General features: G+C 36.6%; 1 protein-coding gene across 1 annotated transcript in view; it reads left to right on the forward strand.

The window, feature by feature from the left end:
- The first annotated feature begins 704 nt into the window (after nucleotides 1-704).
- LOC141291506 (ankyrin repeat and SAM domain-containing protein 1A-like) overlaps nucleotides 705-13,599 on the forward strand; it is a 79,812-nt gene continuing 66,917 nt past the window's right edge. The window contains exon 1 of the mRNA XM_073823664.1: nucleotides 705-1,104. Within this exon, the coding sequence (XP_073679765.1) occupies nucleotides 926-1,104 (179 nt within the window). The 5' untranslated portion in view covers nucleotides 705-925. The remainder of the gene's footprint in view (nucleotides 1,105-13,599) is intronic.

Consider the following 13,599-nt stretch of genomic DNA (forward strand, 5'->3'; position numbering starts at 1 on the left):
TACAAAAAAATGAATACACAATTATATACAAAATATAGAATACAGAATAATATATAGAATATAGAATTATAAATTGACTATAGAATACAGGATTATATACAGAACATACAGAATTATATACAGAATATAGAAAACAGAATTATGAAATGAAGATATAATAAAGAATTATATGCAGAATAGAACACAATTATATACAATATATAGAATCATATATAGACTATAGAATATTAAATTATATACAGATTATATAATTATATATAGAAAATAAAACACAGAATTATATGCAGAATATATAATTATACACAGAATATAGAACACAGAATTATACAGAATTACTAATAAAAAATGGGAAAATAAACAAAATGTTTACACGGAATGCAAATAAATAAATAAACAAACAAACATTATAATATTCGCTGTTCATACTGATTCACTTCATAAGAGAGACTTCTGATAATTTCCCAAATGAAGCTATTTTCCATAAATCCCTGATAAACGGTCACGGTTTCTTCTTCCACTGATGTCAGGATATAAGGATGAGTGATCAGACGAGGACTTCGCATAATGAAATCCATCGATTTCAATTCCCTAACTGCTGCTCCAGCATCGTTAGTGTAATTAAATGATTGTGCATAATTCGGAGCAAACGCGACGTCACCAAGGAGCGCACCCGTCTAGGAAGTGACGTGTCGAGCCGAGCCAGAGGAAGTTTGTGCGGACGCTGGGAGAGAAAGTTTCCCCGGAGCGGCAGTGCTTGGAGCGGGAATAATTCTGACACAGCCACCGCTGGTGGACCAAGCGGACCAGAGCGGGAAGTAAGCGTGTCGTGTGGAGCGTGGATGCGTGTTGCGGCGTTGGAGAGGCGTGCAGTGGATTCGTGTGGCCGTGTGATCGTCTCTCCGCCGCTCCTCCTGCTCGCTGTGAGATGGGGAAGGAGCAGGAACTGCTGGAGGCGGCGCGCACCGGGAATCTGGCCGCCGTTGAGAAGCTCCTGTCCGGGAAGAGACAGTCGGCCGGTTCGGCCGCCGCTGGTGGTTTCGGATCGTCCGGGAATGTTGGGAGCGGCGGGCACAGCGCTTCCCACCCGCTCTCCAGTCTGCTCAGGTAAGAGAAAGCCACGGAGGAGAGGCTTTATCTGTAAAGGAGACCGGGGCTAGTTGTCACACTTCTTTTACTACACTGATATTTCTCGGGTCTCGAGTCACTTTCTGCGTACACAATAATAATAATGACTCAATTGCACAAATACTGAACATTTCATTGTTTGAAAATATCTTTAAAGGCTGCTTAACTGTGTTGTCTATAACGGGGCATGTTGTCGCACTCTGTTGTCTATAACGGGGCATGTTGTCACACTATGTGTGGTAAGTTGTCAAAAGCGGCTGTTTATTGACAAACAGTTTGAGAAGAATAACTTTACGGAAATGTAAACTGATATCTTGAGTATATATGTGACACTGGACCACAAAACCAGCCTTAAGTAGCGAGAATACATTGTATAGGTCAAAATGATAGATTTTTCTTTTATGCCAAAATCATTAGGATATTAAGATCATGTTCATGTTCCATATTTTGTAAATTTCCTACCATAAATATATCAAAATGTAATTTTTGATTAGTAATATGCACTTTAAATATCACTTTAAAGGTGATTTTCTCAATATTAATATATTAATATTTTTGGTGTTTGTGAACCTGGACCACAAAACCAGTCTTAAGTAGCACGGGTATATTAGTAGCGATAGCCAAAAATTTATTGTATCATATTGGGTCAAAATGATCGATTTTTCTGCAAATCATTAGGATATTAAGTAAAGATCATGCTCTTTATGATCATGCACTGTAAATATATCAAAACTTAATTTTTGATTAGTAATATGCATTTCAAAGAACTTCATTTGGACAACTTTATAGGCAATTTTCTCAATATTTAGATTTTTTTTGCACCCTCAGATTCTCAATATTTTTGGTTTTGTGACCCTGGACCACAAAACCAGTCTTAAGTAGCATGGGTATATTAGTAGCGATAGCCAAAAATGTATTGTATCATATTAGGTCAGAATGATCCATTTTTCTACAAATCATTAAGATATTAAGAAAAGATCATGTTCTTTATGATCATGCACTGTAAATATATCAAAACCTAATTTTTGATTAGTAATATGCATTGCTAAGAACTTTATTTGAACAACTTTATAGGCGATTTTCTCAATATTTAGATTTTTTTGCACCCTCAGATTTTCAAATAGTTGTATCTCAACCAAATAATTGTCCTATCCTAAAAAATCAGCTTGATTCAGCTTTCAGACGATGTATAAATCTCAATTTCCAAAAATCGACCCATAAGACAGGTTTTGTGGTCCACGGTCACATTTTAGTTTGGACAACAGAAAAAAAAAAATCTAAGGTGGCATTTGCACAATTGAACTTTTGACTCAAAATCTTATGGTTATTAAGGTAAATCTTCTGTTTTCTTAGTTATAACTGAATTACTTCCTTTTATACCCATGCATTTCTATTGGCTTTCAAAAAAAGTAGCTCAGTAATCATTCCTTCTCTAAACAACCAATCTGTCAGTTCTTTCGCAATATAAACATGATGATGTTCCTCTTTATGTCATGAAAGCATGAGTAACATGCGCCATCATCCCTGCTATTACAAAGCAAAATCTAGTACTCCTACAGCAGTGTCGTAATACTGAGATACAGTAAAGCACATTCCTGCTGCACTTGAAATTGCATGCACTTGAACTGTCAGAATTGGCTCTTATTTTGTTTTGCATATCAAAGCCAGGCTGAATAATGTTCAAGCACGATTTCAAAGTGAATGTCGAGCTATAAACTGAACATATGGTTTCATATCTCTCTTTATAGATATGGTTTGTTGGATTGAATGTGTTGAGTGTCTCATAACTATCTAACTAGCCTTCATCCATCATTACACATGCCATTTTTGACCCGCACGCGCAGAATCCATTTATTCCATGTGCAAATATCAACTAGGGCAGAAATCATGCCACCCTTTCTTCCCACCAGAAGTCTTTGTGTCCACTGGCATCTGTGTGTCTTGCCTGGCTCAGTGGATCAATGTCTGGCAGTGCTCTATGGTGAGAAAGAGCGGCTCAGCGTGTGTCGGAGGTAAATAAACCGATGATCGGCTGGAACCGGTGCCAGCAGGAGAGGAATAAAAGAGTGCTCTCTGTCTGTCCTCCCTCTGCTCTGGCCAGAGATCTTTAGGAGCATCAATCTGTATTTACTTACCAGAGACTGAATTATTGGCAGGTGTTAAAGGGAGTGCTGTGTTTGCGTGCAGCTTGTCATTTGGCATGTGTGTAATGTAAATGTCAATAGTCTTTTGTGGTGTGAGCATGTCTTACTCTGCATGTGTTTACAGTGGCGTTCCGTGCCATCAGGTTTGCCTAGTTTACGAAGAGAGCAGCGAGATTTAATCCTGTGCAAATCTGTGCTTATTAACCTATTATTAAGGCTAGTGATGCTTGATATTAATGATTTTATGTGCCTCTAACTCCAAAAATCTACCTGTACATACCATTCATTTTTCACATGAAATGAACATTAGTGCCAGGAGGACACCAACAACTACTTTTGTTTTGCACAAATTGTGATTATAGGTGCAAATTATTAATTAATGAAGACTTATTTTCATGCTGTGACATTAAAACACATTTACCATAGTGCATTTTGACTTTTGAATCGCATAATCAGCTCCGTATTGGATTTCTGACACGGTAAACTTGCTTAGTAGCACGCCCGGTACAGCGTTAAATTTGTGCAATGTGTAGCATTTGTGCACGATATAAAATTTTCATTAATGTTTTCAGATTCACATTCATCTGTTTAGGAAAAAGCTGATTGCGCTTTTAGCACCGCTTAGTTTGAAAATACTTTGAAAACGTACAAGAAGCTACGTTTTTCCAATATTTTATTATATTTTATTACGAATATGCTACATAGTATATTGATAATGATAAAAATCAACACCGTTTTAAGGGGTCTGTTTTAACAGTTAAAGGTCTGGGCTGGAACCCAAAAGGTTGTAGATTTAAAATGTGCACATTTCCATTAGGAAGCATTCAAAATGGGTCTTGAAAATTTGACACCGAATTGGAAGTTGATTTGTGCTTCATTAGTTCATTAGTGCTAGAACAACAACAAGAAGTACTTTCATTTCAGACAGGCAAAAGGCTTATTTTCACGTTGTGACTTTAACATACTTTTACCATAGAGAATGATATGTAGACTAATACATTTTGACATATGAATCACATAATCACCTCCACATTTATGGCTTTTCTGACGTGGTAAACTTGCTTGGTAGCGCACCCGGTATAGCATTGCACTTACAATGTGGAGCATTTGTGCACAGGTGAGGTTAAACACAAATCCCATAACACAGATCAAAGACTTGTAGAAGTAAGCTGAAGTGGCAGGGTTGATTTTTTTTGGATTGAAGTTTGATTTTCGTTAGTGTTACCAGATTCGCTTTCATCTGTTGCTGAGAAAACTGATTGCACTTTTAGCGCCGTTTACTTTAAAGATATTACATAACGTGCAAGAAGCAGCGCATAAAAATCCACCACAGACACATTTTCCCACTAAGACTATGCTGCATAATGTAATGATAATGATTCAAATTAACACAGTTTTGAGGGATCTGTTTTAACAGTTAAAGGTCTGGGCTGTAGATTCAAAACTCACACATTTCGGTGAGGAAGGACTCAAAATTGGTCTTGAAAATTTGCCGCTGAATTTGAAGTTGAAACATTAATGCTAACAATAAAAACTACTTTTGATTCAGACAAATTATGATTACACGTGCAAATGATTAATTAATAAAGGCTTGTTTTTATTTTGTGACCTTAAAACTCTTTTACCATAGTACATTTTGACATTTGAATCACATAATCAGCTCCATATGCTTTTCTGACATAGTAAACTTGCTTATTTGCGCACCCTGTACAGCATTAAATTTGTGATGTGCAGAATTTGTGCATGTTTTAGGTTAAACACAAGTCATGATAACTCAGATTAAAGACTTGTGGAAGCAAGCTAAAATGGCAGGGTTGCTTTAGCAAATACTTTTAATCTCAAGTGTGCTTTTTGTTAATGTTACCAGATTCGCATTCATCTGTTGCGGAGAACAATTACGAACCACAGGAGAGGGAAAGCTTTTCAGTTTCAAGTGTATTTTCAGTAACTGATACAGATCCCAGTAATGGCTCCTTTTTCATAACATTTTAATAAATCAAAAACAGCTTGTTTATGTATGTGCTGTTGGTAGATGTGGAACTGACACAAATGGCAACCACCAGATCTGCAGTCGGACGGCCAGAGTTATCGCCTGATAATCTCAAAATGACAGAATGTCATCTGATATATCGGCCTGATACTAATGCTATCTTGATGTGTCATAGAGGAAGCACCAGATCTTATTTTTATCTGTTTGATAGCTGTAGATCAGCCACTTGTGAACAGTGTTTTAAAATAGATGTACTGAAGTGCTCCGATATAGACCTAGCTAGTTTTATATTTGCAGTGGTTCTCAGAGGGGTTTCCTCTCTTCAGTAGTCACATCTGTACTCATTTAGGAGCTCTGAGTGGCTTTGGTTTCATTGAATACTGACAGTTTAGGCCTCTGTGGACACTATCCAGCACTTGTCAAGGCCCTGTCACGCGAATATTCTAAAATTCACTCACACTAGAGACTTCCTTTCACTCTCTTAACTCTGTTTGTCATGCTTCTCGAAGAGATCAGCTTCTTCTGTGAATATCTTTTATGTGGTAGAAAGAAGACATGAGGGTGAGTAAATGATGAAAGAATTTTTGGATGAGATATTCCTTTACGGCCGTGAACATACCTGAGAAGTGATGGAAGGACTTGTCTCAGAGGTTTCCTCATGCTTGCGAACTAAAGAGAGGCACTTGCACTGATTTTTTTCTTTCTGTGTACTTTAAGGAACAAGGCATCGTGTTGAGACTTGCCGTTTTGTTTTGAAAGAGTGTGAGTTTGAGAGTTCTCTCTCTCTCCTTCGTGGAATGTCGTTTCAACATGGCAGCGTCTGCAGATTTGGACATGCTGCCTTATCTGTGTTCAGAAGTGCAGTCATCTGCTTATACATATTTTGTCCACGTGTCTATTTAACATCCATTGCTTCTCAGATGTATTTATACTCATCCATCTGACTTGCATTTTTCTCTATGTCTGCCATCTTTCCAGCTGTTTGTCAAATGCCTTCCAGTCTGTCTGGCTATTTATTTATCTATGTGTTTATCTGTCTGTCTGTCTATCTGTCCTTCTGCTTGTTTTTTTTGTTGTCCATCTGTTTTTTCATTTCCTGTCTGCCTGTCTGTTTATCCACCTGTTTGTCACCCAAAAATGAAAATTAGCCCATTATATATGACTTGGTTCTTTCAGATGAATACAATTGGAGTTATATTAAAAATTGTTCTGTACTCCGAAGCTTTATTATGGTCATGGGTGGGTGTTTCCCTACATCAGTCTAAAAAAAGTCCAATAAAGTCTTTCTTTCTTTCTTTCTTTCTTTCTTTCTTTCTTTCTTTCTTTCTTTCTTTCTTTCTTTCTTTGTGTCTGTCTGTCTTTCTTTCCATTTGTCTGTCCGTCTGTCTTTCTTTATGTCTTTATTCCTTTGGTGTCTGTCTTTCTTTCTGTTTGTCCGTCCATCTGTTTGACTCTCTGTCTCTCTGTCTTTCTTTCTTTCTGTCTGTCCATCTTTCCATCCGTCCATCTGTCTGTCTTTCTTTCCGTCTTCATTTCTTTCTGTTTCTCTGTCTTTGTGTCTTTGTCCATCACCTCTCTATCTGTTTGTCTAACTCCTGTCTGTCCATATGTCTGGCCATATGTCAATTTAGGAACTGTCTTTCTTTTTTGTTTCTTTCTATCTTTATCTGTCTGTCTTTCTGTCTGTCTGTCTGTCTTTTTTCTTTTGTGTCTGTCTGTTTTTGTGTCTTTGTCCATCATCTCTCTATCTGTTTGTCCAACTCCTGTCTGTCCATTTGTCTAGCCATATGTCAATTTAGAAACTGTCTTTCTTTTTTTTTTTCTTTCTATCTTTTTCTGTCTGTCTATCTATCTGTCTATCGTGTCTGTCTGTCTATCTATCTATCTGTCTGTCTTTTTTCTTTTGTGTCTGTCTGTTTCTCTGTCTTTGTCCATCACCTCTCTATCTGTTTGTCTAACTCCTGTCTGTCCATATGTCTGGCCATATGTCAATTTAGGAACTGTCTTTTTTTTTTGTTTCTTTCTATCTTTTTCTGTCTGTCTTTCTTTCTGTCTGTCTGTCTTTTTTCTTTTGTGTCTGTCTGTTTTTGTGTCTTTGTCCATCATCTCTCTATCTGTTTGTCCAACTCCTGTCTGTCCATTTGTCTAGCCATATGTCAATTTAGGAACTGTCTTTATTTTTTTTTTGTTTCTTTCTGTCTTTTTCTGTCTGTCTGTCTGTCTTTGTCTTTCTTCTTTTTTCTGCCTGTCTCTTTATTTCTGTCCGTCTGTCATGTCTGTCTGTCTGTCTATCTATCGATGTCTGTCTGTCTAACTGTCTATATCTATCTGTCTGTCTGTCTGTCTGTTTATCAGTCTGTTTACAATTCATCCCTATTCATAACCTGGTTATCTGCCTGATTTATCCTTATCTATCAAAAGAGACTTCCATTACTTTCTTAGCTTTGTAAATCAACAGAACCAGCATCTCATTATGGGGTCCTTAAGAAGACATCTGTAGAATTAGAATGATCATTTGTATGTTTAAGTTTAAGTTCACTGCACTGAAGCTCAAGCAATAGCTTAAAGACTGTGTGAAGGACCATACAATCAAACACTGACTGCTGTCAGTACTCTTGATCATGTGCAAAGTGGCTTTTAAGCTATATATGACTTGTTCCTCCATAATTATATCATCAAATAATAAATGTATTGAGTGAAGAACCATTTGACTCAAGTTTTTTCACAGTGTTATGAGAGTAGGCTTGCATGACGTTCTCAGACATATTCTCAGAGGTTTTATTAGATGCATTTTGACTAAAGGACTCAGATGCTAGGCACAAATGTGCAATCTCCTCTGCTGAAGACTCTTAAACCTCGCCTGTTGTCCATTTCTGTGTGCTGCATCGAATCAGATGGCAAACTTCTGTAAAAGTGCTGAGTGCTATTTATCTAGAGATTGTGTTAGACTCTGTTAACACAGACTGTCACTTTTGATTCCCACAAAACCTGGCGAAGGGAAGATCCTCTGAAGAACGGCCAGTGTAGTGGTGGATTCCTGTGTGGGAGATGAAAGGGCAGGTGCTTCCTGAAGAACTGCAGGGTCTGGGAACTGAACAGGACTGTGGTTATGGTGTTAACATAGATGACAGAACTGTCAAAACGAAGAGGGTTGAAACGGAGAGCAAGAGTCAGAAAACTAACCATGCCGAAACCATTCAGCAATGTGGTTTATCTCAGTAAGCAGACGTCTGTGAGGATGCCATTGTATTTATCCAATGAATTTACACAATCAGGGAGTGATTTATGCTTTGAATATTTCATGCTAAATCACAAAGGCAATTTAAAGGCCAATTCTCACTAATAACTAGTTGCTTATTAGGATGCATCATACTACTGTAGTATATTGTCAGTTTATTAGTACTTACAAAGAGCACATTAATGTCTTATTCAGTATGATCATATTTTAGGTCCCTTGATCCACCCCATACCTAAACTTAACATCTACCTTACTAACTATGAATAAGCAGCTAATTATGAGCGTATTAGGGCAAAAGTCATAGTCTAATATAGTTAGTTAATAGACAGAATTGATCCCTAAACTAAAGCGTGACCAGTTTAAACTATGAGTTGTAACAGCAATGAAAAAAGCACTGTATGTAGCCTGTATGCGTTTAGTGTTGGGCTGTAGGATAATTGACGCTTTATAGCGGTTGGGTTATGTTTTCCGCTTTCGTGTTGTGTGAATAACACACAAGGCTCTGTTTGATGTGGCTTCTCCACACCTCATCTTTGAGTGGTTTGGTTGGTGAACTCTGTGACCAAAGACTGATGTGTATCACTTCCTGTTGTCACTTTATACACTAGTTAGCTATATTTTGTGTCAAAAATGGCTAGATATATCTAGCCAAGATGAGGTCTCCTTCTACAGGCCTCATTGAAATTGTTCAGTCCATGGTAACAGTAGTTAATAAAAGAAGGTACTACTAGCATGAAAAAAGAGTGTGAAACTGATCTCTTGGGAACAAAGTGTATTTTATGTGAAAGATTGTATCTGTCATTGAGTATGCATTTTAAATAATGTACCTTTAGTATGTTGCGAGAGAGCATTGTGCTTATAGAGAGAGAGAGCCTGTTTACAGGCTCTTCTGATTGGCTGTGATGTGTGATTGAGTTTAGCTGTTTTGTGTCTGGTGTGGACAGACAGTTTGCTTGCTGCTGGAATCTTATCGCATCACATTACATCTAATTAGGAAATGGTGTAAAACACATGTCTACAGTTAGAGATTAAGGTTTTTGGTGATGAAGGTTAAGGTTAAAAGGTGATGAAGGTTAAAATCTCTCTAATTCCACTTCCTTCTTTCTCCTAATAGTTGTAAAATGCCATCTCACTGTTTAATCTTTGCCTAAAGGGCACCTACACTCTTAAAAATAAAGGTGCTTGAAACGGTTATTCAAGCGATGTCATAGAAGAACCATTTTTGGTTCCACAAAGAACCATTTAGTTGAAGGTTCTTATAATCTGAAGAACCTTCTTTTTCCACAAAGAACCTTTTGTGGAACAGAAAGGTTCTTCAAATGTTAAAGGTTCTTTATGGAACCATTTAGACAAAAAAGATTCTTCTATGGCATCATGAAGCACCTTTATTTTTAAGAGTGTGTTTAGTTATGCAAAATCCATGGTGTTTGGACAAAAATGTGAGTTGGCAGTTTTTGAACACGACCACCCAATGATTAAAATCATCCAACTTCTTATTTTTTAATCCTCATTAAACCAAACCAGTCTCATCAGGCATGCCGTTTTGATTCTCAAAGCAGTGTGATGTCACATTGTTTAGGCCCCGCCCACGGATGATGACTGACAGTCCTGCATTTCCATAGTTTCCGCCCTCAGTGAGTTGTTTTTGGTTGTCCTCCATTTTCTCCATGCTTAAGCAGATGTAACATCAAGAGTGTCTCATAAGCAATCCCGATGTTCTGTGTTTGGATGTAAGACTGAAAATAAGAGTCGTCTTTTTCTCCCAGCATCTGAGTCACTGAGGACGGTAGTGGATTACTTTTATTTTCAAAAGTAATGGGCCTCAAAATCTACCTAAATACATTTACATCTGCACAAATCATTTCACTTTAGTCTGCTTTGTAAATGTCATGTTGATAAATTGTAATAGAACATTGCCTCAAGCAGGCAGAGCTTACATGCTTCGAGAACGGACACTGCGCTAGTGATACAAAACACACAAGTCTGTTAAGAGCAATACTTTTAATAAGGTAGCCTAACATTTAACAAAAAAATCACTCCCAAATCAGAAATTAGCAGCACAGTAATTACTGACACCGTAAAGGGTATTTAAATAAAAGAAGAACGAAAAAATGGCGCGGTGTTTATATATAAATAAATTATTTATATCTAAATTATTTATAAATAAATATATATACATTATATATAACGTTTGTGTATATAAGCCTATATATAAAATACATATGTATATTATTTTGAAACCCAAAATAAATGAGGCTCAAACATTATTAACAAACGTACGTGTTTATTTGAGCACTTCCGTCAGTGAACAAGCAGCCTACAAAATGCTAAAATAAATAAATAATACATTTAAATATGAAACTAGCCTAAATAATAATGTTAAATAGGCTATTCAACAAAGATTGCAAAAATTCCTAAAACCTCACCCGGACCTTCTCCGACAGAATTACTTGCCCGAGTCCGACTGGAACCGGTCTTTTTTCTCTTTCACTTCCCCATTACACAGCTGCTGTTTTTAATAGCAAAGTGATTACATTTATTTTCGTTTATTTAGGTTTTTAAAGTTAATTTAGAAATATATTTGGAACACTTTTTATTTGTTAAATTTAGGTTTTTGTTTTTTAAAGTAACGACTTAAGCTGCCAGCGGCACAGAGATCAATTTAGCCTTCTCAAGTCATCACGATTTAAATTAAAATCCATAGATATAAAAAACTTAAAGCATATCACAATATTAGTTGAATCGTTTAACCTAGATAAATGTGTGCTATTAGGCTCATATCCAATCGTTTGTGTGGAGAGTAAAGCTGAAGCGCGCTTTGCAGGACATGGAAGCGCCAGCGCTATGTGAAACTATGTAGGACTAATATATCATCCGGAACTGTAAAAAATAATTTAAATAATTCAAATCGAAAACAAAACTCTTTCATTAGCTATAGGCCTAATCCATAAATATGCATTTAGGTATTAAAGGCGCGTTCAATGAGCAAATAGCGAGTCAGGATCGTCAACTTCATCTTGTGACAAATACTAGTTTATTAATAAATAATTCAAATATCTCCTTACTTTTCCCCCCTGACACATTCATGATTTTTGCTGGGGCTTTGCGGTCAGCTTTAGCCTACTGCGTGCATTTAAACGTGGAGGCGCGGTTGTCATTGCGACAGTCACAGCCCTAGTTTTGCTTCCACCATTCAAGTGGGCCCAACTGTACTTTATAGTGTCTCTCAAATATTGCTCAATCTCTTTCTCTTTATTTTTTATTTTTTTGCTGTCTCTGTGTTAGTGGCGCAGCAGTCTGATCTTCTTCATTCATATTTAAGCGCGAATGAGTACCGTTTTCGCGGGGGATGCAAGGTGTATGAAAAAAAAACAAAAACAAATATTCGAATCTCAAAATTTAAAATCGAATGCCAACCCACCGAACGAATATTTGAATAATCGAATATTCTGGTCCAGCCCTACCTTCTTCTGAAGAATATGCAGCTCATTTGCATTCAAAGTGATACACACCAAAACAGCTCTTTTATAGGCATGCTCCGAAAATGACATTTTCCAGATGTTAAAGGGTTAGCTCACCCAAAAAAAAAAAAAAAAAAATATTATTATTATTTACTCACCCTTAAGCCATCCTAGGTATATATGACTTCCTTCATCAAACAAATCCAATTTGAGTTATATTAAAAAATGTCCTGGCTCTTTTAAGTTTTATCATGGCAATAGGTGGGTGTTTTTCTTTAAAGGGATCATCGGATGCAAAACTCACTTTTACATGTTGTTTGAACATTAATGTGTGTTGGCAGTTTGTGTACACAACCACCCTACAATGATAAAATCTTTAATGATCTTTAATCTTTAAAAGTAATATCTCCTTTTTAAAATCAGGTCATTCTCAGCTTCTTCTTGGTGTGACGGCACACAGACAGAGGCTCCCACAATAGTTGATTGACATGAGCGCCTTACCTTAGACCCGCCCTCACCGAACTGAAACAGTCCGACTCCGATCGCCATTGTGTGACTCAGGTGCAGGGGAAGACAAGAATGTCTCAGATTGAGCGATTGAGGTGTTCATTGGATGTAATAATGAACATAGCAGTCCTCATTTACTCCTGACATCTGAGCTGCTCAAGAGGAGGATTGACGTTACTTTAGTTTTTTTAAATGAAAACGCTGATCCCGATCTACATATGTGTCTATGTTCATGCGAATGATGCAGCTTCACCCACAGCAGAAGTGAGTATAAGGTTGCAAATATAAATGCAAAAAGTTATTATTGCAATTCAAAATAAGTTTTTTTTTATTTGAATGTACTTTAAAATATAGTTTATTTCTGTGATGCAAAGCTGAATTTTCATCAGCCATCACGCCAGTCTTCAGTGTCACATGATCCTTTCAGAAATCATTCTAATATGCTGATTTATTACTTTTTTATTATCATTGATTTATTATGCTTGATATTTTTTGGAACCTGTGATACTTTTTTTCCAGGATTCTTTGACTCTCACTTTTTATCAGTTTAACACATCTTTGCTGAATAAACATTTCAACTTCCAAAGAGAGAGAAAGAAAGAAAAAAATTACTGACCCTAAACTTTGACAACAAACGTTTTCTTTTTAACCATTTATTCATCAAAGAATCCTGAAAAAAGTATTAGATGTTCCAAAAAAATATTAAGCAGCACTCTTTCCAACACTGATAATAATCAGCATTTTATAAAGATTTCTGAAGGATCATGTGACACTGAAGACTGGAGTAATGATGCTGAAAATTCAGATTTGCATCACAGGAATAAATTATATTTTAAAGTATATTAAATTGCTTTAACATTTCACAATATTAGCTTTTCCTGGATTTGTAATCAAATAAACGCAACCTTGATGAGCAGAATAGTCTCTTTAACAAGCGTTAAAATTCTTAGTGATCCCAAACATTTGAGCGACAGTGTATTTATTCATTCATTGCCCACCCCCAAATTGTACCATGCTTTATTTTACACTGGTCACATATATTTAAATGACTTGCCTTGACTAAGCAAGGGTGATTTCACATTTTACACATTTAACAGTTCCCACTCTCGACCCTTGACACTCTTCACACCCTTG

This window comes from Garra rufa, chromosome 18 (genome assembly GCF_049309525.1).
Source record: "Garra rufa chromosome 18, GarRuf1.0, whole genome shotgun sequence".
Lineage (NCBI taxonomy): Eukaryota > Metazoa > Chordata > Actinopteri > Cypriniformes > Cyprinidae > Garra > Garra rufa.